The sequence below is a fragment of the Myodes glareolus genome, chromosome 14, assembly GCF_982192425.1.
Source record: "Myodes glareolus chromosome 14, mMyoGla1.1, whole genome shotgun sequence".
Lineage (NCBI taxonomy): Eukaryota > Metazoa > Chordata > Mammalia > Rodentia > Cricetidae > Myodes > Myodes glareolus.
The window spans coordinates 70,870,523-70,895,771 of record NC_142039.1 but is presented as its reverse complement, the minus strand read 5'-3'; the positions used below and the strand labels follow the sequence as shown (position 1 = coordinate 70,895,771).

The following is a 25,249-nucleotide window of genomic DNA, read 5'->3' as shown; positions in this document are numbered from 1 at the left end:
GATGCAAAGCAAAAGTAGTCCCAATGATGGAAGTTTAATTCCTTTCTGGTTTTCTAAAAAGGGATCATAGCGGTGGTGCCTTGGTGAGGGTGAGGAAAATGAGACGGGGGGTGGGAGGGGAGGGGGCAGAGAGGGAGGAGAATCCAGCCAGTGATTCTGACTTGCACCTGAGCACAAGTGAACAGCCATATCATCACCGATCCAAAGCCACCTTTACTCGTAGTCATCTGTATACACAAGGACACAAGCTCGGGTCTTGTATCTACAAACAGCCAGACTTATGGCGAGCTAGCCTGCACCTTGTATACAGCCTCCTGTGCATATACACACACACCTATTGTGTAGGCTTGTCTGTACACATACATGGGTTGACACACAATGTTCACAAGTGGACTATACCTATCCTGATGGCCACACAGACGCACCATCTAACACATGTACCTGTGCACACTGCCTCTTAATCACAAAAGCCCACATCACTATGACCCTGCATCTGGACGGGTACCCAAGGGTAGCACAAAATCATGAACCTCAACCAATGTGCATCTACACACATGTGCACGCACACCCCTCTGCCCTTCTGCTGAGGGCTTCATAAACACTCTGCTTCCTGCTCCAGGCAATGGTCTGGGCCCACATCCTAGAGACGGGTGGCATTGTGGTGAGCGGGCAGTGCGAGGCGGGGGGAAGGTGTGGCAGGGGGAAGCTCCTCCAGAAAGACTCTAGGGGGAAGTTGGGGTGAACGGGGCTCAGGCCTGGCATAGCACAAGGTGACTCGTGTGATCAGGCCATCCAGGGGCTGCAAAGAGTGCATCCAGCGGGGCAGGAAGTCCCACGTCTGCAGCCACTTGGGTAGGTGCCCAGGACTTCGGTTCTGCAGGACATTAACGAGCACCACAAAGGCCAGCAGGGCCCCAAAGGGTGCTCCCACACCCACCATAGCCTGCCAGCCTGCCATGGAGATGCCAAACACCAGTGAGGGCAGAAGCAGGAAGCACACGAGGAGGTAGAGGACGGCAAACCAGCGGTACTTGGCGGTGCGTTTGCCCAGTGCCTTGGCCATGCGGATGGGCAGGCGTGTGCAGGGCAGTGGGTACCACAGCAAGATGCCCGAGATGTTGAAGAAGAAGTGACAGAGGGCGATCTGCAGAGGAGAATGTAGAGGGGTGGAGGTAATAATGCATTCCCACGGGAGCCTAGCAGGGCTGTAACAGAGGCCCCACATGCTCAGGGCAGCAGGAGGAACTCTGGAGCTGATGTGAATTCAGATCTCCTGATTGGCTATTAAAATATTGTGTTGCTGGACTTCTTAGTAAATGACAACTGCCCTGAGCACTCCCCCTGTGTCCCAGTGACCGCCCTCTCGTGAGATCCTCAGCTACAGCCCAGCAGCTGACAGGCCTGCCCGTCTGACACGGGGTCTCACTATATAGACCAGGCAGACCTTGAGTTTTCCGTCGTTTTTTTTCTTCCAAGTGCTGGGATTATAGGCATCTGCTACCACACCTGGCTTTAGCATTAGATTAGTTCCTGGCTTGCCTATTCCGGGCTTTTAATTGGTCAGCATCTTGTCAGCTGTTTTGCTTCTAGATCAATCCCTTTGCCATCTGCTTACCATCCCCAATTCAATGCGTCGTTGACTCACCCAGATTGGGCCTGGCCTCTCTGACAGCAGCACACGGCCACACTGTGACCCTGACTTGCTGTCTACGGATACAGCACAGCAGTGGCTCCCTATTGGACACTGAGGTCTTGAGAGTGGAATTAAGTCGGCTTTGTCCATAGCGGTTTCCAATGAGAGGAGCGGGTCACGTTATCAAGTGACTGATGTTGGTTATACATCGTCACATCCTCCACTGGGCCTGCACCCCGGTCCTCTGTCTCTACAGACAGCCCACTCTCCCCCACGTACCTGAAAGGAACTGGATAGCTTCTCCTTGGGGCTGGCCAGTGCTGCCAGGATGGCTGTTGTGGTAGTGCCAATGTTGGAACCCAGGGTGAGAGGGTAGGCGCGCTCAATACTGATCACACCCAGGCCTGGTGGGCAGGAGAGAGTGTGGCATTTCTTTCTAACTCTTCCTGAGTCACACACGCAACCCACACCACTACTGCCCATTGCCAGGCATGAGCAACTCACCGATGAGTGGGGTGATGGCTGAGGTGAATACAGAACTGCTCTGGACAACAAAGGTCATGCTGGCACCCACAATCATGGCAAAGTAGCCCGTGACCCAGGTGAATGGGGCGGGAAAGTCTGAAGGGAACACAAATCCGCAGTAATTCATGTCAGTGAGAGGCCTTGGGAGAGCAGGCACTCCTTGATCTTCAAGGAGGTCCTTAGGTAGTTGTTGCCCCTGAGAATCTAGCTGGTCCCCTGCTCCTTTCTTTTGCCCAGCGTACTCTTGTGATTAACACACTCTCTGACTTGGGCTATTATACTCTTTTGTGTCTTTGCCCTAGCTATTCTCTCTGCCCATAATACTCTAATATTTAAATCCATGGGGTTTAGGTCAAGGATACCCATGAACACCAACATCTAAGTGTGCTTCTGTGACATAGTGAGGCATTTGTCTGGGGCCAGTGTTCATGCTGCTCCGTGCTTTAAATCACATCTAGTTGATTTATCATACCTAATATAAGTAAAGGCCGTGATTGCTGAGGGGGCTGAGTGGAGAAAGGCTCTTGCTGCTAAGCCTCATGACCTGAGTTCAGTCCTTGGGATCTACATAGTAGAAGAAGCAAACCAATCATGCACCTGACTTTCACATGTGCACACACCCAAGCCCACACTATTGTGATTGTTTAATATATATATATATATATATATATATATATATATATATATATATATATATGATGTTGCACACTTTTAATTTCAGTACTCAAAAGGCAGAGGGGGTGGATTTCTATGTAGCCTGGTCTACATAGTGAGTTCCACACCAGCCAGGGCTGCATTGTGAGACTTTGTCGCAAAAAGAACATTGTAAAAGCGTACATATTTGTTATGTTGTATTGTTCAAGAGAATTCAAGACAGATGCAATTATTTTCCTGAAATGTTTTTGATCCACGACTGATTGAATCTACAGATCAGGGTCCCACAGATAGAGAGTGCCAACTGTACTCCCCCTACCCCGGAGCCACCTTGCTAGAAAGCCCTTCCTGGCCTCCCTTGTTTTTCCTACTCCCGAGACACTTGCTCATCCTGTATCCCCATGTTTGTCACGTGGGGGTCCCCAGTGTCAGTGAAATAACTCAAAAGCCCAAAGCATAGCTTAAAACAGAAATCACGGGATGTCATTTCTCTTCCCCAAACTGTGCAAATGCGCCATCACCCTCAGTGAAACACAGGCTCTGAGCAGAGTCGAGGGCCCCCTTAGAACTGGCTGTATCTCTGTCAGCACTAGCCTCATCCTGCCCCGCCCAAGATGCTGCCAGCCATCCCTCCCTATCCCAGACCTGCTACGACTGCTGCCATCTCCAGGCTTTGAACTTGCTGGTCCTCCCACTCAGAATGCCCTTCTTCTACCTAGGCTTCTCTCTTTATCAGTGTTGGGGATGGACCCCTGAACCTCAACTATGGGGGGCAAATGCTTCATCATCGAGCAACACTCCTATTCTTCCTTTACCACTTGTTTTATGTGGAGATTTCAGGGAGGAGGGGTAGCAGTAAGCTAAAGCTTCACTCAATAGCCCAGGACATCATCAAACTCTCATCGATCCTCCTACCTCAGTCTTCAAAGTGCAGAGGTTACAGTTATGAGCCATCACATCTGGGTTTTATCCACATTTATTTTGTTTCTCTGTGTGTGGAAGCCAGAGGTCAATTTGGGATGTCTTTATCTCTCTCTGTCTTATTTTAGCAATTTTAGAGGATGACGTCCCCTCTCCCAGCAAAGTTTGCCCTCAGACTTAGGGACATCATTTAGGGGTTGATTATAATTGGTATACAGTTGAGGGATAGGGAGGAATTTTATAAGCTCAGGGATCTTTTTGGGAAAAAAAAAGAAAAAAAAGAGGGATAATTGGATGATGGGATAATAGATTGGTATTTGTGAGTTATTGTTTTTAGACAATTATATTGGTATCGACTCTTGTATATTGATACAAAGTTAAATTATATTGAATATCATATGCATGTGTGCTTCTACCTCTGTTTAATACATTGTTTATGTATTGATACATATATTTACCATATTGCACTGTACATTACTACCTCTGATCAAGATACATTTGAAGGTCATTGTCCTCATTTATTGCACAGTTGTTTATTGTCTTAGTCTTTAAGTTAGATAGGTATTGAGAATTATAGATCAATAGTCACCTATGTTTGTCATATTTATAATTAGGCTAATCAGGTTCTTTAGATACATAGAAATTATATTCAGTATAGATAGCATAATCTTCAACCTCTTCAAAGAGCTGTAGAAAATGGCCTTTAATTTAACTCAGAGTTCCGTTGGTAGTGAGACACAATTGCTCTGGGCAACACAATCTATTCCCGAGATAATGTTGAGCACCAAAGACACTCTACCTGGAGCCTTTCTTCTTGGCAGAACTGGCCTTTGGGCAAAGAAATGCCCATACCTCAACTACTGACAAAGTTACAGAGTATCCGTAAATGGATAAAACAGAACTGTCACATTCTGCCAAGACAGGGTAAGATAGTTTTGAAAAGTTTCTTGCCTTTGAAAATGGTATGTCAGTTACATTAGGCCTTACCTAAAGTTCGTAGCTTCAACATTGCAAATGAGACTTTGGGTGATTGCCCAGGTAGTCAGTTGTCTCTATCATTTGTTGCACATTTTGGAAGTTTCTCGATTGCACTTCCTGTTCACTCAAGTAATATTGCTTCCCTTCTCAGATCTTTGATGGAGTTGAAGATTAGATAATTGTAGCTACCTTCCTCATGATTTAGCCAAGCTTAACTTCAATGCAATATTTAGACTCCTTGAAATAGAATGCTTAAGAAAACTTTTATTATGTGTTCCTTGCTTAATATTGTTTGTTGCTTATAATTTTATATTTGGTATCTATTCCTATTGTATATAGTTGTATTGGGTTTGGATCAATCTTGTTTAGACAAAAGGGGGAGATGATGGGGAAACTATCAACCAATCACATCTAATTAGGGTGTGGCTACCTGGGGCCCAAGTAGAAATACTGGGAGATCCAGGTGCGCCCTTCTCTCTCTCTCTCTCTCTCTCTCTCTCTCTCTCTCTCTCTCTCTCTCTCTCTGCACTGTGCCCGCTGGACATATAGAACATCGGACCTCCCACTTTTGTAGCGTGAGTTTCTCCTTTTCAGCTATAAAATAACTGTTATTCTTGAGCTGGTCTGGTTATTTATCGTACCGACCTGATTCGCCAACACACAACAGCCAGCAACAGCCCAGTTTTCTGGCTGCCAGTATCTGAGAAGTCTCCAAGTTGACCTGGTCCCACCCCTTCTTGATTCACGTAGGGGAAACTGAGGCTCGAAGATAATAGGCATGGATTTAACAACACCTGAAAGAGCTCATCTGGGCCCCGCCTCGGCCTGCAGCCTTCCCCCAGCTCACCCGTATTGATGACCTTCTGGATGACGTTGGCCACTTGACCCTTGAGCAGAGAGTTGAGCATCTTCACTAGGAGAATGAGACAGCTGCACAGAACCACCAGAGAGCCAGCCAACAGGATGAGCCCCACGGCCAAGTCTGGCAGCCCCGTGTCAACGAAGAGATGGCTGCCTAAAAGGGTGACATCAGGCTGCTGAGTCCCGCTTCCCACCTCTGCCACCCCATTGGGCTGCGAGCCTGACACATCAAGTTCCTTTGTCCTCCATAGCAGCGACTGACCTAAGGCCAGAAGTCAGCTGTCTTTCCTGGGGCTGGACCCAGCAGGAGCCAGCCAGGGGATGGCTCCCTATGTGCCTGTCATGTGGGCCACCTCCCATGTTGAGGTACTTACATTTCCCCACGGTGGTGTTTGCAAAGGTGATGTTGGCCTCTATCCTGGACACAGAAGTGGAAGCCTAAATTCAGAGGAAGGTGACTTAGAGAATCTTGACAAGCACAGCCTGGGGTGGAGCTAAAAGGGAGGTTTGGGAACTATGGGGGAAGGGAGCTGTGTTTCTAGCTCTGAGATCATAAACATGCTGCTTGCCTGCTCTGAGCCCGTCTCCTCTGGAGAAAAGATGACGTTGAAATCCTTGTCACTCCAGAATAATGTGGCCTTGGATATATTCTACTCTATCACTCCCCTGACCTGGAGACCCCTGGGACCAGTGGGTTACCCAATTACCAGATTAGTAGCTTCTTTTCTTGGTCCCCCCACCTCTCAGCGGCATCCATACCCTTTTCTGAAAGCCCTTCTATCCCCATCTGTTCTTACCTGTTCCTTTCTTAACGCCTTTTCCCTCCATACCTGCCCCATGACCCCCCCCTAAAGCTCACTTAGCCCGAACTCCATTCTGCCCTGGCTCAGTTCTTTGCCCTTGGGGAGATCCAACTGGAAGGAAGGTCAGTGACAGCCGAGGGTCTAGCCCCCTCCCCATTCCTTCTTTCTGAATCTATAGTGTGAAAAGTGAGGGGGTCTTTCTGGTAATGTCCCCAGATAGAGGGGACAAAAGGTCGGGTAGGTGATATAAACCATGAGCCCAGCTACATGTGAAGGTGGTGGATGTGCAGAGACAGTAGCTGTTTAGCCCCAGCCATTGTCACCAGGCAGGGGTGCATCCCAGAGTGCTCTAGCCGCCTAGTTCTACCAGAGAAACCACAATTTTGTGGTTTTAGGTAAAATTCTTCCATCTTTGTGCATGTTATAGCTCTACTCTGAGATTTTTTTTTCAGTACTCTGGATTGAATTTAGACCCTCACAAATTTAGGCAAAAATCCCGCCACCGAGCTACATCCCAAATTCTCACTTAATTTTTTTCTCTCTCATTTCATTTTTTAAATTTTGAGATGGGGTCTCAAAGTCCAGGTAGGGCTTGGACTTGCCATCCTCCTGCCTCAGTCTCCCAAGTACTTGGAATTCACAGGCCTGTGTCACTAGGCCTAAAGAGACACATTTTCAGATTCTAGGAAGCGGAGTTCCCAGGCCAGTGGATGCTTCCTTTCAGTCTGTAGACTATCAATTCGTAGCTTCACTGAATTAAGGAGTTGCTGACAAGAGACCCCAGAAGCCTTGCTTTTCTGCAGTGACTGGGGACAGAGTGGGCGTGGCTTGGAAAAGCTAAGGGTGGGGCTTGGACGGAGGGAGCTGACAATGTGATGTTTTAGCTTCTTAAGGTTTGTTCCTAACCATGTGTCATTTAGAGAGTGTATGTCAGGTTGGGGCTCAGGCCAATGGTACAGCCCTTGTCTACATGAGCAGCATCCCAAACAAGCAAAACAAAAATCCTGAGAGTGGCCCTAGGGTCAGTTTCTGGCAGCTAGTTTAACATCAGGATGTCTGTTAGTGAGACGTGCTCCATTGAGCAGGGCCAGGTGCTCGACTGTTATTTCCAGTTCACTAAATCTGGGCCTTGGGGCACCATCAAGACTGGAGGCCTGAACACTAGGCGAGAAACTAGGATAAAAATCATCTGAGAGAATAAAAATCCAGATGGGCTCTTGGGAAACTGAGGCAGGGGGATTGCTATGAGTTTAAGGCCAGCCTGTACTACAGTGGGATCTTGTCTCAAGAATCAAACAAAACAACAAGAAACAAAAACTTGGGGGCTGGAGAGATGGCTCAGTGGTTAAGAGCACTGGCTGCTCTTCCACAGGTCCTGAGTTCAATTCCCAGTGCTCACAAGGTAGCTCACAGCTGTCTGTAACTCCAAGAGTTGACACCCTTACAGAGACATATATACAGGCAAAACACAACAAACATAAAAATATAGATATTTGAGAAAAAATTGGAAAAATAAAAATGTGAAGGCCAAAGGAAAAAACATGCATTAAGTCCTCACCTCAGGGCCTGGCTACTACAGCCCCTGATAAGGGACGCACTGCCTCTTCCTGCCTTCCTAGGCACCCCACATGGTAAGTGACTAACCTAGACCATGACCAGTGGCTCCTGCAGACATGCCTGTGGATACTGGCAGTTTGGGCGGGGGAGAACTGGGTGGACCTTCTGGGAGGTCCCCAGCCAGAGACTCTAGGAAGCAGATGCCCTCCTGAGATGCCTGTGTGCCTCACTAGCTTTCTCTGAGCTGCATCCTGGGGCCTCCTAGAGAGGGGATATGTGGGTCATATAGAGGCCAGAGGAGGCTGAGGAGCTTGGCATAGGTCCCACCTAGGGTTGACTGAGCCAAGTTCAGGACAAGGCTGAGGACCGAGCTATCTAGAGTGTTATTTGTAATTTTGTTGCTGGAGATTGAACCTTGAACCCAGACCTCACGCATGCTAACCACAAGCTTCCATCACTGAGCTGTGCTCCACCCTGGTATGGGGATCTAGAACCTTGACTTTTCTTCCTGGACTTGCGTGGCCTTAACTGTGCCCAGAAGGGGAGCCAGGGACCCTAGAGTGCAGGAGGGAAATGTGGAGACAGTGGGAGTGACAGAGAGGGGTCACTGCAAAGCCAGGCCAGGAAGGAACTGAGGGGAGAGAAAAGCCTCTAAGGAGATCTTTCAGGGCAGAGGAAAAGGTGGGAACTCCGGCCTTGTTAATAGAGCTCAGAGGCCCGGATCTGGGCATGTTCCCAAGATGTCTGTCCATACTCTCCGGGAGGAGTGGAGGAATAGACAGGGAGTGGGGTGGAAATGCTTACGGGAAAACAGAACCAATGACTGTCCCATAGACCTGGGCTCACGCTGTAGCTCAGCTGTTCTCAACTATGTGACTTGGAGCTGTACACTTAAGCCCTCTGGGCGTCAGCTGTCTCCATAACATAGATTCTAATGCTGTCTTCTTTTCCCTACAGGCTAGTAGGAAGCATCTTGGAAGAGGGAGTTGGTATTTAAAAGCCTACAGGGACACACTAGATTGAGACACTTCTGGGAACTGAAGGGCATGATTAAGTTCACAAAGGACCGTGCTACTTCGAGAGAGTCCTTCCTCAGGAGAGAACCACAGAGGATGTGGGATTGCACAATAGCTTCCCCTCTGGGTTATGGTAGCTGTGGGGCCTTTGTTCTTCTGGAAACGGGAGCACTCTGGGCCAGCGGCACCATCTGGTGGCCGAAAGGAGAACTTCTCAGAGCATCTCGAGTCCACCAGCCCTGAATCGGTCTGGTGGCACCACGGGCAGAAAGAGAAATAGAAACAGGTGGAGATACATTAGACCAGCATCTGGGAGATGCAGCTGAATGAGGAGTGAGGATCCCATCAGGATGGAGGCCTTCCTCCATTATAGGAACCGATAATACAGGAAGCTGGTGTTCCTCTCTCTGAGTGAGGCTGTTTCCTATCTGCAGAGTAGGGATGTAATAACAGTGGTCCCCAGTGGCCAGTCCTCCAAAGAGGCTACTTAACCCAGGCAGGGACAGTTTACAGTTCACAAACGTGACTCACGGGAAAGGGATTTCAGGCACAAGGCCAGGCCACTGGTCATCCTGAAGTCTCAAACTCCAAAATGGCCTATTTGTCCCTTTCCCCGTCAGGAAAACTCTCATCCTGTCCTGTCCTGGGTGGCATAGGTCCTGACCTGTCCTGTCTAGGTCCCCTGGAGACTGGTTTGATCAATATTCACTCCCCAGTATGGTGAAGGCTGGAGGCCATGAGAGTTGAAAAAAAGAAAAGAAAAGAAAAACTTTGAGGCCGGGGGTGGCGTGAGGGGTGGTATAGGAAGAGCCAACCAAGCACACGCTGAGAGCACATGATGTGGCTGTGCCAAGTCCCTTTCCTGCAGGGCACAGGTCCAGAGGGAGGCAGAGGGCAGGGTGCTCAGATCCAGCTTTATGTTCCAAGCCAAGAAATACGACCTGCTGTTGCAGAAAGAGGTTTCTGCTAGTGTGGGAACTGAACCGGTGCCCTGGCAAGCGGCAGCTGGACGCGCGAACCCTGGAAGACAGGACCTGCAGCCCAGGGAACTCGGCAGTTGCTTCCCGTCACCGAGCTTCAGTTTCCATTCGTGTAAAAATGGTCCACCTGGCTGGTCTCGCTCCAGGACATAGTAGGTGAGGCGGTTCAGGGCACAGGTAGAGTCTTGCCCAAGTCAGCCGTCAGACCGGAAACCTCTAGGTGGCATTTTGCTTTTTTTTTTTTTTTTTTAATCAGCATGTGATTTCTCGTCTTCTACCCAGAGTGTGCTTTCTGAGGCTGCAGTGACTCACAGAGCTTTCCTGAGAGTCCAGAGAGCTCATGAGAAGGTGGCTGACGCATTAGGCAGGTCACAAAGCCAGCATCAAAGCGGTCCACGTGGGCTTTCTGCTGTCAAGCTGCCTTGAACTCTCAGAAGAGCAGAGCTGGTGCCCCGTGCCACTTGGGATGCAAAGGGACATCGCAGGGTGAGGTGATGGAGTGTTTTCTATCAGTGCTGGCAGAGAGGTCCGGGAACATCCACCGGCAAGAGGAGGGAAGGTGGAGGATGGGCTCGTGCCTCTGCTGTACGCTTTGGATTTCCCTGTGGCCTTTCTAAATGGAGTTATTTCTTGTACGTAATAATTAAGGAGAAGCAAATTTGGAAGATTATGGTTTGGATGAAGCATTTTCCCTTTTATGGCTGAGTAAGAAAGTATGCTAATTGCCCGCTCCTTTGTTCCTAATCGCCTTGCTATTATGCCTTGTACCATAGGCATAATGGCTGATCCATGAATGTCCAACCAATCGGAGCGGTTTTTCATTCTGGGCAGTAGAAGGAGCAGAAGCAGTGCAGGAGGACAAAGGATGAAAGAGTCTCCTGCCAGCATGTGTGATTGCTGTGTCTCTCAGGGGCTGCCCAGTGTGACACCCGCCAGTGTGACAGCCACTGCCTTGCTCCTCAACCCGAACGAATCCTAGGGTCCAAGATTCTCACTATTCACATAGCTCTCTTCTCCCCCATTCCAGTCTCCGTCGCTCAGACCTCAGCCCCAAGCACTGAGAGACCAGCCTCCAGTGTCCCTGTGACCTGGTAGTTCTGGGCAAGCTGCTTAACCTCTTGGAGCCTGTGTCTCTATCTGTGAAACCAGAGTTGAGTTTGATCCTCAGTTTTTCAAACGAGCATGGAAAAAAGTTAGATGGCAAGTGGGCCATTCCCAGAAATTTCTTTCTGATTTAGTAGGCCTAGGAAGGGTGTATATATCTATGCCGTGGATTTTCTTCTACACTGTGTCTGCTCTGCATCTCTAATAGGCTCCCAGGTAGGACTGGGTGCTGTCAATCCGGGGAACAATAGCTCTTTGAAAACCACTGGTCCAAGGTGGGGCTAGTGGTGGCGCAGGCCTTTAATCCCAGTACTCAGGAGGCAGAGGCAGGTGGATCTCTGTGAGTTGGAAGCCAGCCTGGGCAACACCGTGAAATCCTGTCTCGAAAAAAACCAACAAAACAGAACAGAACAAAAAGAAAGAAAGAAAAGAAGGAAGGAAGAAAGGAAGAAAGGAAGGAAAGAAAGAGAAAGAGAAAGAGAGAGAGAGAGAGAGAGAGAGAGAGAACAAACACCACCCTTTACGATTACATGCCAATGCTAATGTACAGATATTTGCCTACTGCAGTTTGTGCATTTAGGAGGGGTTACCAATGTCTGCCATGGGTATAATGGCACAGAAAACTTCTATGTTATCTGCTCACCCCAAACAAAATGATTTCCAAGGTCTATGGAAGCAGCAGGCAGGTGGTCTAAAGGGAGCATCTTCTTCCCTAGGCTTGGCTCTGGAACTCACCTCTTGTGGGTCTGGGTGGCACCAAATCCGGATGAGACTGTGATTCCTCAGGGACTCATCCCCCATGGCAATGCTGGTGATGACAGTCTTGTCCAGCTGTGAGGAGATGACACAGAGAGCTGAAGGTAGGACCACTTACTATCCCGCATCTGTCCACCCCACGCCAGGTCCTGCCCTCACCTGGATAATGAGCTTTGTGAAGGGTTCTGTGATGACCTTCAGAAGGTCAGGGGCATCTCGGCCACCACGGATGTTGAAGGAGGCAACCACGAGCCCAGTGACATGGTGCAGGTAGCCCGTGGCAGCCTCCAGTGGCAGCAGGACCAGAACAGACAGCCAGTTAAAGCAGTCATGCACTGTGGCCCCTGCAAAAGCCCTGAGCAGGGACACCACATTGCAGGACAGCTGGACTCAAGGTGTGCCCAAGCTGGGTCCTGGCACCCAGTTCCGCCTTCTCCCCAACAAGCATGAGCCCCCACCCTCCTTCCCCAGCTCACCGCCGGAAGTCAGTCCTGTCCCCTGCCTGCATTAGGGCCACGATGGTGTTGGTGACCGAGGTTCCAATGTTGGAGCCCATGATGATCGGAATGGCAGAGCTCACCTCCAACACTGGTAGAAGAGGGACCTCTCAAATGATTGGGCTGTGGCCGTGAGGCTCTGCCCGACAGTAACTCCACCAGGCCCACGACTCGTGCGCTAGCCCCAGACAGCCTTTTCCAAGTATACTCTTGACTTCCTAGACTCAGTCTCACAGGTCCGTGTGTGCATGAGCTGGTTATTTACACGTGTGTGCACATATCCACATATGACTAGACACCATACAGGGTGCATTATGAGAGCTCACACCTTGTGCACTCCATATTTTGTGTTTGCGCAGGTGCACCTCGCACGAGTGTGGTAGCTGGTTATGTGTGTCAGCTGACTAACCTGTAGCATTCAACTGACTTTAAGTAAAGGAGATTATTCTCTCTCTCTCTCTCTCTCTCTCTCTCTCTCTCTCTCATGTGTGTGTGTGTGTGTGTGTGTGTGTGTGTGTGTGTGTGGTGGGGAGGCAAGTGTGTGTCTGCAAAGGTGGAGACCAGAAGAACTCAGGCATCCTGCTTTCCCACCCTCTGCTGTATTACCACACGAGAGCATCTCTTGTTGAACCAGGACCCTAGGTGGCAGCCAGAAGCCCCAGCAGTTCTGCCGCCTGCTCCCAGCACCTGCGTGTATGCAGTCGTGCCCAGCCTCTTATGTGAGCTCTGAATTCAAACCCAGACCTTCACACCTGTAGCGAGCACGCTTGCCCAGTGAGACTCCCTAGCCCCAGGTAAAGGACATCTCTCTTGATGAGCTGGGCAGGCCTCATCCAATGGGATAAAAGATCCTCAAGTGTAAAACTGAAGTTTCCTGAAGGAAGAAAGTTTACCTGGGGCCTACATGATGGGTTTCTGCCTACACATCCCAGCCTGCTCTTCCAAATGCTGACTTTGTAAATGTCAGACTTGAGCAGCCAGCCACACAATGGTAAAAGTCAATTCTTTGCAATAAATCACATGTGTGTGATTATTTAGTTAGTTTTTTTTCTGGGACGGGGTTTCTCTATGTAGCCCTGGCTGTCCTTGAACTTGCACTGTAGACCAGGCTAGCTTTGAACTCACAGAAATCCATCTGTCTCTGTCTCTGCCTCTTGTGATCGTTTTTTACCGACTGGTTTTCTCTAGCTTTCCTGAGTGACTATGTGACTGAACGGAGGTGGGTTCAGGAGCTATGTTCTCCCTTTCCACTCTCCACAATTCCTGGAACACCCTGGCTCAACTCTTAGCTGCTTTCAAGGACAATACAGGAGGTGCTGGGGTCACACCCGTCCCCCTTGCCTTTCCCTCAATCTCCTATCCACACTCCTGCCCTCGTGCTGAATCTCCAGGCCCCTGGGCTCTATCCCTGACCATGCTGGGTCAACTCACAGCCAGAGGAGACCATGCTGACAATGATGGATGTCGAGGTGCTGGAGCTCTGCACCAGGACTGTCACCAGAATCCCCACCACCAGCCCTGCCACTGGGTTGGACAGGATGGCATTGTCCTTGAAGATATCACCAGCCACCTTCCCTGCAGAACACAAGCGAGCATCATCCTAGGTCCTTCTGAACCCCTCCCCTGACCTCCTCCACCGGGCCAGCAGTACCTCCAGCTAGTTGGAAGGCGGAGCTGAGCACGTCCAGGGAGCAAACAAAGAGGTACAGGAAGCCCAGCATCAGCGGGACCTTGAGGAGCTTTGTGCCAGCCTGGAGCAACTTCTGGGGCAGCCTGGGCTCTGGAGGTGGGGCAGGCATGAGTATAGTGGGCAGTGTGTGAGGCCGGTGACTACCCATGACCCTGCTGCCCCCCATACCTGGCCCACCTGGCTTTTGCTCCTCTTCCTGGGCCAGCTTGGCAGGTAGGGGGTCATGGCATTCCAGGACCTCCCCATAGGGACAACTGTGCTCTGTGAGGGTCACGGGGCTTAGACTGGAGAATGCATAGGTGGATGTCCCTGGAATCCTGTGCAGGACTGAGTAGGGAGGCTGATTAGGAGGTTCCCAAAGGTCCCAGGAGCCCAGGAGAGACATGTTGACAGAGGGCAAACAGGACTCAGGGTGTGGGAACAGTACTTACCTTGTGGGCTGGGCACATAAGCAAAGGCTGTCCCATGCACCACTGGTCTCCCACGAACTGGAAGTGGGGAGACAGCGGGTCCCCCGACTCTGTCCCCATAGGACATCATGCTGGGTACCCACGGTGAGTCCTATGTGTCAAGAGGTTAGAACAAAGCTGACAATTGCTGTGTGGTGCCCACACTCGCATGACATCCAGCTGAAAGTGTGTGAGCCTATCCATCCTTAGACACACCTAGAGATGCACACCCAGGTGCTGTCGCAGATCTGAGTGGGCATTCATCCATCCAGCAAGGTTCTTGTAGCGGTTTTGTTTTGCAGTGCTGGAAATGGAACCTCGGGCCTTAGTGTAGTAGGCAAGCACTCCAGTGCTGAGCCGCAGCCCCGGTCCCAACAAGCATGTCTTGAATGTGTGGTATTTCCTAAATTCTGAGTTAGATGCTGGGCTACAGTGGTAACTGGAAAAAAAAAAAAGCCACAGCCTCTCGGGATGTTCAAAGTCTAGCAAGGAGACAGCTACAGATGATGTAATCTCTCAGTGACTAGAAATGGCTGCCAAGTGTTAGGACAAATGCAGGTACCACTATGACTAGATTGTCCCATGACAGGGCAGGGTCTAGCTCCGGGGTGGGGGTAGAGTGGGCCAAAGCAGCCTGGGCTAGGATTGGGATGTCATAGGGAGCAGGAGGAGAAACAAACAGAGCTGGGGTGTCTAAGGACTGGGGCCGTGGGCTCACCTTGAGGTTCTAAGTCTCAGCTCCTGGTCGGCTGCTTGGGGAAATCTAAAGAAGAACCAAGACCCTTCTCTTTATATCCTCGGGTCAAGGGCAAAGTCCCTAGAACTTTAGCTGCCCTCCCTCTGTTCCCCCACTAAATTAACTTTACCCCCAAGATTCCTTCCAGTTAATTGCTAATCTTCTGCTCTGCAGGGGGAGTCTATGGTCAGGCTGCCCTCTCTCATTACACCAGCCTGAACCACAACCCAGCTAGGGCACAGACACATCCCTACGCTGGGCAGAGACCCTGTTGGCACTCTGGCAGCTTGTTCTTAGGGACTTGAAAGTGATTCTGTGGCTCCAGCCCCTTTCCTTCCTGACAAGACTCCCCAAACTGATCTGAATATATGGTAACCTTGCCATACATCTAAATGTCTGTGCAGCTCTCTGTGTGTCTTGAGGGGTATGGTTCAAAAGAGTGGGTGCCTCAGGAGGGAAGCCCAGTGAGGCTGCATATGTGAACCATGGAGGTTCTACAGGGCTTGATGGCGAATTCAGGGTGTGAGATTGAGAGAATCACTGACCAAACCAAGAAGTGATCACTCTGTGACTTGGACTACACCTTAAAATGCTGGTGTGAGATGTATCAAAGAGCATCTGCAGCAGAGAGACTGGCTAAGATGCTGAAGAGAGGTCCAGGGAAGAGATGATGGGGCTGAATCAAGGTGGGACCATGAAGACAGAGGACAGGATACATCCCAGAGGCTCTGGGAAGGAGAAGAGGGAAAGTTGTGACCAGGATGTTCATGATGCATGGCAAGTGATGTGGGGACTGCTGGATGGCTTTCTTTCCCTCCCCAGGAGCACATTCCAGTCCCAATTCTCTCTCTCTCTCTCTCTTTCTCTCTCTCTCTCTCTTTTATTTTCTTTTTTCCTTCCTTCCTTCCTTCCTTCCTTCCTTCCTTTCTTTTCTTTTTCTATCTTTCTTTTTTGGTTTTGGTTTTGGTTTTTTGAGACAGGGTTTTTCTATGAAATGGTTCTGACTGTCCTGGAACTCTCTTTGTAGTCCAGGCTGGCCTCAAACTCACAGAGATCCACCTGCCTCTGCCTTCCAAGTGCTGGGATTAAAGGCGTGCACCACCACTGCCCAGCTCCAACAAGCATTTCTTGAGTATGCAGTATTTCATAAACTCTGAGTAAATGCTATGGTACAGAAGTCAGTAAAAACGAGCACCATCACTGCCCCCGGGTCCGCAGATGACGTAATCCCTCAGTGAAGAGAATGACCAGCAGGTGTTAGACAAATACAGGAACTGCGAGAGCAGTGTCCCAACCTTCCCGATGCTGCGATGTGCTGACCCCAACCATAAAATTATGTCTCTGCTACTTCATAACTAACTTTACTACTGCTATGAGCCATGATGTAAATATCTGATATGCAGACTCTGTGATATGATATCCCTGTAAAGGTTCCTCTAACTCCAAAGGGGTCATGACCCATAGGTTGAGAACCACAGCACTAGTTCTCTGGTTGGTGGTCCTGGGTTCTATGAGAAAGCAGCCTGAGCAAGCCATGTGAGCAGCCAGTAAGCAGCACCCTTCCATGGCCTCTGCATCAGCTCCTTCCTCCAGATTCCTGCCCTGTTTGAGTTCCAGTCCTGACTTCCTTCAGCAATGGACTGTAGTGTGGAAGTGTAAGCCAGACAAACCCTTTCCTCTCCAAATGCTGTGGTCATGGTGTTTTGTGACCACAGCATTAGTCACCCTGATAAGAGACAAGACTCCAATCCACAGGCAACAAAACCAATTCTACCTCTTAACCAAGTTAGAATATTTTTTGTCTAAAAAGGCCACATCTTATAAATCTAGCCTCAGGTCATAAGTCTTTTCTTGTGTATTTAAGTTAACACAGTTTTGTTTTGTTTTGTTGTGGGTTTTTTTTTTTTTTTTTTAGTTTGTTTGCCTTTTTGTTTTTATTTTGGTTTTGGTTTTTTTTGAACTAAGGCTTCTCTGTGTAGTCCTGGCTGTCACAGAGGCAGGCGAATCTCTGTGAGTTCAAAACCAGCCTGGTTTATAAAACAGGTTCCAGGACAGCACAGCTACACAGAGAAACCCTGCCACAAATTAAAGGAAAGCACCCAAGCTGAGTACTTTGGATGTAGCAACTCTGCCTGGAGTCTGATTCAGGCAGGAGGGAGACAGAGAGAGCTAACTGATCAAGGCCTGCCCCTGCTCTCAGGGGATGTTCAGGCACCTATGCTTGCTCCAGACAAGCTCAAGAGCATCCCTAATGTGGCTGAGCCCAAGCAGTAAGAGGTTCTGAGCCACACATTTGACTCATTGAAACACTCCTACCTAAGCATGAACCCAGCCCCCCTAAATCCCTCCTCCCACGCTGAAGAGGTTCTGAGACACCAAAGTCTCACTAAGTAAATCAGGGTTCATGACAGAATGTGATGTCACCAATGACTCAGCACAGTGGCCCATACCTGTAGCCCTGACTACTTGAAACCTAAGAAAGGAAGATGACTCGAACTCTGAAGCTTGGGGCTAGCCTGAGCTACAGTGAGACCTAATCTCAAAAAACAAACAACAAAACCAAAAAAAAGCAACTGTTGGGTGGTGGTGGCGCACACTTTAGATCCCAGCACTCAAGAGGCAGAGGCAGGCAGACCTCTTTGAGTTCGAGGTCAGCCTGGTCTACAGAGCGAGTTCCAGGACAGCTGGAGCTACACAGAGAGACCCTATATTGGGGAAAAAAAAGCAAAACCAAAAACCAAAAATAAACAAATAAATAAAATCTCTTTTCCTTCCTGGGGGATGATTGATGATTAGAATAAACAGTCAATTATTGACAAATGCATCCTAAAAGATACGATTTTAAAATCCCGTGAATTTCATAGCCAACCAGTTAAAAGTATTTTGTCTTCTCTTGGCCCCTCTTTTTATCTCACGCACCTGCTAGTCTGTCTGCCTCCTCCCGAATTGGTGGCTGTGTCTGCATGTCCCCACATGGTTCTTCACACCCTGTTTGTGTCCTCAGGCTCTGGCGACATTGTCCCTGAGACCTTCCTAAGGTTAGCCCCTGGGTAGTCAGATGTATCTTATGTTGGGGAGAGCATCCAGGAGGGAAAGCCATTTGTGGGGGAGAGGTTCAGAGGAGCCTGCAGTCTGCCAGATGGGTCTCTGACAGGATCACATGACTGTGCCAGTCACGTACACTGAGCTCTCCGCACGCTCCTTCGTGTTCAGTCTTTGCAGACAGTACCCAGAGTCTGGATCCCAGCCAGACACCACGAAGGAGTCATTGACTCTTGTTTCTCCTCCGTCTCCTTGCCTTCATCTTTTCCTTCAACGCTCCTCCTCAGCCACCCTCCCCACTTTCTGTAATTTCCAGGAGCTGTCTGTCCAATATCTCTGTGGGTACATCCCAGGCCAGGCCGCTGTTGTCTTCTGCAGAGGGTGTCAAGGCCTCATGAGTACGATGTCTGCGCGATGTCTGCACGTGTCCTCATTGTTCCTGGTCCATTCTCTAAAGAAAGCAGCCAGAGATAATTAGTACATTTTTATTTCAGTGTGTGTATTTCCACGTGTCACGGCACATGTGTGGAGGTCGGAGGACAGCTTGAGGGAGTCTGTTCTCTCTACCGTGTGGATCCTGGAGAGTGAACTTGGGTCCTCAAGGTTGGTAGTGGATGCATTGACCTGCTGAGCCATCTAAGGGGTTCACAGCAAGTGATCTTCTGAAAACCCAATCCAAAGTGTGGCCTGGTGGACATGGTGGCTCACACCTGTGAAGACTAGGCCAGACAGATACAAGGAGAGATAGGCAACGTGCTAATTGTGTGTGAGTCACTCCCTTTAAAATCCCGCCTCTGCTTTCTGTTTAGCCCATTGACTGACACCCTATCACAGCTGGAGAGGGCCAGTACAGCAGGGCTTTATTCCCCCACCTTGCTGGTCTCAGTCTTACTAGGGAAGTGCCCTCGAGAAAGTGTGTGTAACAAAGAGAACAGGTGCCCACATTTGAGGAGAGCAGAGAGACCAGACAGGGAGATTAGGAGGGTACCAGATAGGGAGGAGGAAAAGAGTAACTGCCCCAGATGATACAAGAGAGACGCGTCGATCAGCTGACCCAAATTCTGCTGAATGTAACGCAAGAACAAACCAGATTTAGCCACCAGGAGCCACGCTGGTCTTGGAGAGCCAGGTTGAGGGAGGAGTCGGTCGTCCTGAGTGGGTACATGGCTCCAGCACGGCCAGGGTCAGTGTGCGAGACTAACATATATTGAATTTCAGCACACCGACAAGACGACTCCCCTGGTGCAGCGTGACAGCTGAGTGGGGGAAAAGCCTCCCGAAATAGAACAGGCTGTGGAAGCTGAAGCTGCTGGACGATTCCTCGCTTCTTTCGTATTTAATTATTATTTATTTATATGGGTCTTTTGCCGGCACGGATCAGTGCACCACATGCCCGCGGTACTCAAGGATACCAGGAGAGGGCGTTGGGTCCCTTGGAACTGGAGTTACAAGCAGTTGTGAGCTGCCATGTGGGTGCTGAGAATTGAAACTTCCTCCAGAAGGACAGCTGTCTTCTTTTATTTGTTTCTTTTCTTGTTTTATTTTGTTTTTGGAGACAGGGTTTCTCTATGTAGCCCTGGCTGTCCTGGAACTAGCTCTTGTAGCCCAGGCTACCCTCGAACTCACAGACATCCACCTCCCTCCACCTCCTGAGTGCTGGGATTAAAGGCATGTGCCACCACCGTCCTGTAAACCTATGCGATTAATTGCTATGCTGTCTCTCCAGTCCTGATTCCTTAGTTCTTAAGATCAATTTGCTTTTTTGTTTGTTTGGTTTGGTTTGGTTTTGAGACAAGGTCTCCCTATGAAGCCAGCTGTCCTGAAATTTGCTGTGTAGATCAGGCTGGTCTTGAATTTATGGAATTCCCATTTGCTATGTAGGACACCTGTGTGCATCTACCTTTGCCTTGAGTGCTGGGATGAAGGCCACCACACCTGGCCGACTTGCTGTTTAAATACATGGTTTGCTATAAGTGAAGTTTTCAGTAGAGCCTAAAGTCTAAGAATAGTCAAAGGAAGAAAACCCAGAATTCAGGATCCATTTTGTTGTTGCTGTTTTATTCGGATAAGGCCCGACTGCATGACCCAGGCTAGTCTCGAACTCATGGTCCTTCTGCTCACCCTCCGGGGTGCCAGGATCACAAACGTTGAGTCAGTAAGGCCGAAGTGCCTGACCCTGCGGCCCCACAGCACTGTTTTTTATCGGTGTTGTCAAGGCTCCCGGCTTCTTTCAGAAGCTTGTTACTAATTTAATAAATTCGCAAACCTCACTGTGGCTCAGCACAGTGCTGGATGAGAGAGACAGCAGTGGCCATTCTCCCCAGCATCAGACACTGCGACTGTGAGGGACATGGTCCTGACAGCACACTCCACACCCTAAATCATCCTTGTCTTATCTGTTGCTGTGGCCTCACCAGAGGGCTGGCTGATATCATAGGGACATATTCTGCCAGAGAGACAAAGCAGTCCCTCTCCTGGTCTCCTGACTTTGTCCCCCTTTGGAGAGCCTGGATTTATTATTTTTATTTTATTTTATCTTATTTTTTGAGACAGGGTCTCACTACATAGTATTTGGCCTAGAACTCACCATGTAGACCAGGCTGGCCTCAAACTCATGGACCATCTTGTCTCTGCCCCCCAAGTTCTGGAATTAAAGACATGGGGCCCTGCTCCCAGTTTGAAGAGCCTGGATTTCAGTCTGCATTACCCAGCCCCAGCCTAGATTGTCCAGAGGGAGAACAGGCTCTTCTATGGGTAGACGCTGACCTGATGACGCCGCAGCCCAGTTTGGAGAATAAGCATTCTATGTAATTATTAATCTTGTGAGCCCAAGCTCTGGTCACTCATTTATCGGCAAGGCCAAAGTCTAGCCAAAATAGCTGAGGTTGTTGGTTTGGGTTTTGATGTTGTTGTTTTGTGGTTGTTGTTTTCTTCAGAAATCACCTCCTCTTGCATGTCCCTCCTCCCATGCCTCCAGCGCTGACCATTGCTGGTCACAGGGTTCAGGCTAGAGAGTGAGGCTGCGAGCAGTTTGCTCTCTGATGCAGCCCTGGGTATCTTCTTCCCCTGAACTTTGAGTTCTAGCTGCAGCTTTAAGTCCTGGGCTCTAAGCTCTCAGCCTGGAGCTCAGCCCCAGGCTCTTGAATCCACACTCTAATTCCGTATCTCCCTGTGTGTCTGGGTCCCAGAGTCTGAACCCTGAGTGCCACGTCCTGGGCTCTGGTTACCCACTTCTGGGTCTATTCCACAGACTACAGGTTTTAGATTGAGTTCTAGTTCCTTCGGCAATAGAGAGAGAGTGTGGTGGCCCTAACTGATGAGGTTACCCCTGTCCACTCATCTTTGCTAGAGGACTTGGGCTAACAGCCAACATCCTAGCTGGCCTGGAGGTGGGTACTGGTTCTACGTTATTCTTCTTTTCACCCTTTGGCTCTCCTTTGACCCCTAGACAAACACGCTAAGATGACCACAGAGCAACCCTTGTCCGGGCCCAGGAGTTTTCATGGGCCTTTCTCAAACATTCATGTTCCTAACTCTTCTTACCCTCTTCCCCAAAGCTGTGCAGTGTGCTTATCATGGGCTGCATCTGATTTGTTGGCATCAACTGTGTTTGCTCCCCCTCACCAGATCCTTTGTCTCCCTGTGGAAACGGACTCCACCTTCTCCAACCCTCAGAAGCCAGAGTCACCTGACTACTGGCCCAGGCCCCCCACAGGGTGCACCTTGTGCTCATTCCTGGGTGTAAGGGTGACTGACCCAGGGAGCTGAGTTCACTGCTGTGTCCGCATATCTTCCTCAGGGGCTCCAGGTGAGCTCCTCTGTCTGCCTCCACACAGGCCCAGGGCTAAGGTCACTGAGTGACAGCAACCTTCCCCAGCCCTAAGGCTGTTGCAGACAGAGAAGAGTAAGAGATAAACAGGAGGGTTGTCTGGCAGAGGCTTGGAGCACAGGCTTGGCTTCCCTGGTCATTCTCGAGAAAGCCACGGCCGTTTGTTAGTTCAAGTCCTCTGGAGGGAGGGTATTGTCAGGATTTAAAACTGGTTAAAAAAACAAAAAAGTGTGTGTTCTCTCCCTTCATAATATATACTGGGTAGATGAGGCCAATGCCTTTCATGGCGTCCCTTTGGGAGGGTGAACAGCTCTGTACCACCTTACCTGAGCTCCCTTGAAGAAGTGTAGGTCAGCAGCTGTGAAAGCCCATGGGTTAATGAACTGGTGGGAGAGGAAGCTGTGGGTCTGGGTTTCTCTTCCTGAAGATGCGGTTTGGCTAGGCTGGTGAAGGCCCAGGTCCTAGAGTGATTCAAGGAGTGGAGCAACTGGGAGAAAGAGAGAGCTCACCCCAGCTGTGCGGAACCCCGTCCTCCAGGCGTGGCATACCACTGTCATCTTGATATTAGCACAGCTGTGGCTACTCACACAAGGCAGATGATGTGGCAGTCATGGGCATTCCCCAGGTAGCCCGTGAGGCACATGGGTCCCTCCTCTCACCAGGGCAATAAATGTTTCCTACTGTTGGTGGGAAGGAGTTGTCCATGATCCTGAGAGAGTGTTCAACCCACAGGTCATGAAGTTAGACGTGGGTGGAATCATTTTGTTGGTCTGTTTTTGGTACCTTACCTGAGATGAAGAGGCGTTTGCTCATTTCTCCCTAAACATCATTGAGGTTATTTGACAAGGAGAGAGCAGGGGGGATTATGGGAGAAGGGCATACCAGCCAGCCAACTGAGCCAAGAGTGATGATGGTCTCAAGTCCCCGAATAAGCATTAGACTCTACCAAGGATGAGTGTCCAGCAGAAATACAGATGGATTCATGGCAGTTCTTTATAGTAATGGGATTATTTAAAATTGCATTTGTAAGAAAATTAAAGCTAATCTGAAAACCTTCTTTGGCCACTATTCCTAATGCTGGTATAACTTTGGTGCATTTCTCAATCTCCTTTATCGGTTTTATACTTAGAGAAAACTCTCTCCTCTCTATACTTTTGTGTCCCTGCGTTTGTATTTTAAATACAAACACAGTATGGTTTGAATGTGTCTACTAAATGTTTATATTGGGAATTTGGTCCTTGGTGTTGAATGGTGAATTTTAAAGTTTTTATTCTTTTTCTTTCTTTGTTTGCTTTGTTGTTTGTTTTTCGAGATAGGGTTTCTCTGCATAGCCCTGGCTGCTCTGTAGACCAGGCTGGCATCAAACTCAGAGAATTTCTCTGTAGCTTTGGCACCTGTCCTGGAACTCACTATATAGAGCAGGCTGGTTTTGAGATTACAGCGATCCGCCTGCCTCTGCCTTCTGAGAGCTGAGATTAAAGGCATGCACCACCACCACCTGTCTCTCTTTTATATGTGAGACAGGGGCTTACTTTGTAGCCCAGATTTGTAGTCCAGGCCACCTGCACTCATAGTCTCTCCTGTCTTAGCCTGCCTCCCAGGTATGAACCACATCATAGAGGCAGGATTGGGAGAGAAGTCGTTGGATCTGTTGTTATGAATGGATTAATCAAGGTGTGGATTGATGTATTGCTTTGGGAGTGTCCTTGTGATCAAGCATCTCTCTGGCTAGCTTGCTGTCTTGCCATGTAATGCCTTTTAGCATGTTACTGATTGGCAAGAAAGACCTCACCAGGTGCCAAAACCATGCCCTTAGATTTCCCAGATTTCCAAACTGTGAGTTAAATAAGTTTCTATTTTTATTTTATTATTTCTGGTACAAGAGATTGAAGGGCCTCAAGAATGCTAGGCATATGCTTGACCACTGAGCTACAGACATCCTTTGCCAGTAAATCTTTATTCTTTTGTTGTTATTGTTTGTTTTTTTCTGCATAGCCCTGGCTGTTCTGGGAACTCACTCTGTATACCAGATTGACTTCGAACTCACAGAGATCCACCTGGCTCTGCTTCTCAAGTGCTGGGATTAAAGGCATGCACCACCACTGCCTGGTTTGTTCTACTTTTTAAAGATGTATTTATTAGACTGCCAAGATGACTCAGCTCTTGCCTCTAAGCCTAATGATCTGAGGTCAAACCAAAGAACCCACATGGTAGAAGGAGAAAACTGGCTTCTACAAGTTGTCCTCCGACCTTCACATGCACATATTAAAATTTTAAAATGTAATAATTGAAAAGAACATTTTATGTGTGTCTCTGTATATGTGTGCATCTGTGTACACATATGGAGGCTACCGCAGGGTGTCAAGTGTCCTCTACCACACTTGGCCTATTCCTTTGAGGCGGGGTTTCTCTCTCTGAACCTGGGTCTCACATTTTCTCTGCTCTTCCGGAAGACAGGAAGTCCCTGTGATCCTCCTGTCTTTACCTTGATTAGAGGTGGGGTCGCAGGCATGTGTAGGATGTCCAGGTTGGTACATGGGTGTTGAGATCTGATCTCTGATTTTCAGGACTACACAGTGAGGGCTCTTAACTGCTGAACAGTCTTTCCAGCCCTACTTCTGAGTTTAACAGAAACTCCCAACCTTCCTCCAGAATTGAGCAGCATGTCAATATGCTCTCATCAGGTGTCTCCATCACACAGGCCCCGGGGATCATGCTCCTTCATCTAGTAGCCTGAGTGTTAGTGAAGCCCCAGTTACAGTTGCTTGTTACTTTCCCCATGAAGCAAAACTTTTATCCCCATCAGATTGTTGGGAAAAGGAAAACCACAAAACGGTTAGAATGTATCCAGCCTGGGAGCTCGGTAGTCAGTTCTCCCAAGCTGGAGATGAACTTTCCTCGGGCTCTTTTGGCTTTCTCCCGGCCATAAGGGCAACATGTATCATTGTTGGCTCTGCAGATGTTCAGGGTTGAGGGAGAGGTCAGCTCGGCCTAAGAGTCCACCAGCTTTGGGGAGACAGCCCATTTCTCAATTGGTGTCCCCTCCTCTCTCCCTGAAGTTCATAGCAGAGCCTCTTCCCATTTGTCCCAGAAAATTAGAGGGAAGTTCTGTGGGTGACAAGGGAAGAGATGGGGATTGTTGTTCAGGGCAGTCCTGTGAACCTAACAGCCGCCATCTTCAGGAGTTCTGCTAAGCCTGCTGGGAAGATAACCTATTG

At 49.1% G+C, this 25,249-nt stretch overlaps 1 protein-coding gene across 4 annotated transcripts; it reads right to left on the bottom strand.

Annotated features, from left to right (window-relative positions):
- Positions 1–195: 195 nt before the first annotated feature.
- Slc34a1 (solute carrier family 34 member 1) lies at positions 196–15,266 on the bottom strand. 4 transcript variants are annotated; one of them, XM_048447775.3, is made up of 14 exons: positions 15,143–15,188; positions 14,641–14,728; positions 14,407–14,536; positions 14,144–14,302; positions 13,937–14,065; positions 13,717–13,860; positions 12,265–12,376; positions 11,948–12,143; positions 11,768–11,863; positions 5,947–6,010; positions 5,559–5,726; positions 2,138–2,254; positions 1,913–2,037; positions 196–1,144 (listed from the first exon to the last, which is right to left on the bottom strand). In XM_048447775.3, exons 3-14 carry the CDS (start codon positions 14,513–14,515, stop codon positions 641–643), a joined length of 1,923 nt encoding a protein of 640 aa, XP_048303732.3. In that variant the 5' UTR covers positions 14,516–14,536; positions 14,641–14,728; positions 15,143–15,188; the 3' UTR covers positions 196–640. The 4 variants fall into 4 exon arrangements, with proteins under 4 accessions (XP_048303732.3, XP_048303731.3, XP_048303733.3 ...); XM_048447774.3 differs by lacking the exon at positions 14,641–14,728 and having other exon boundaries at positions 15,143–15,266; XM_048447776.3 differs by lacking the exon at positions 14,641–14,728 and having other exon boundaries at positions 14,153–14,302; positions 15,143–15,266.
- Between the last annotated feature and the right edge of the window lie 9,983 nt (positions 15,267–25,249).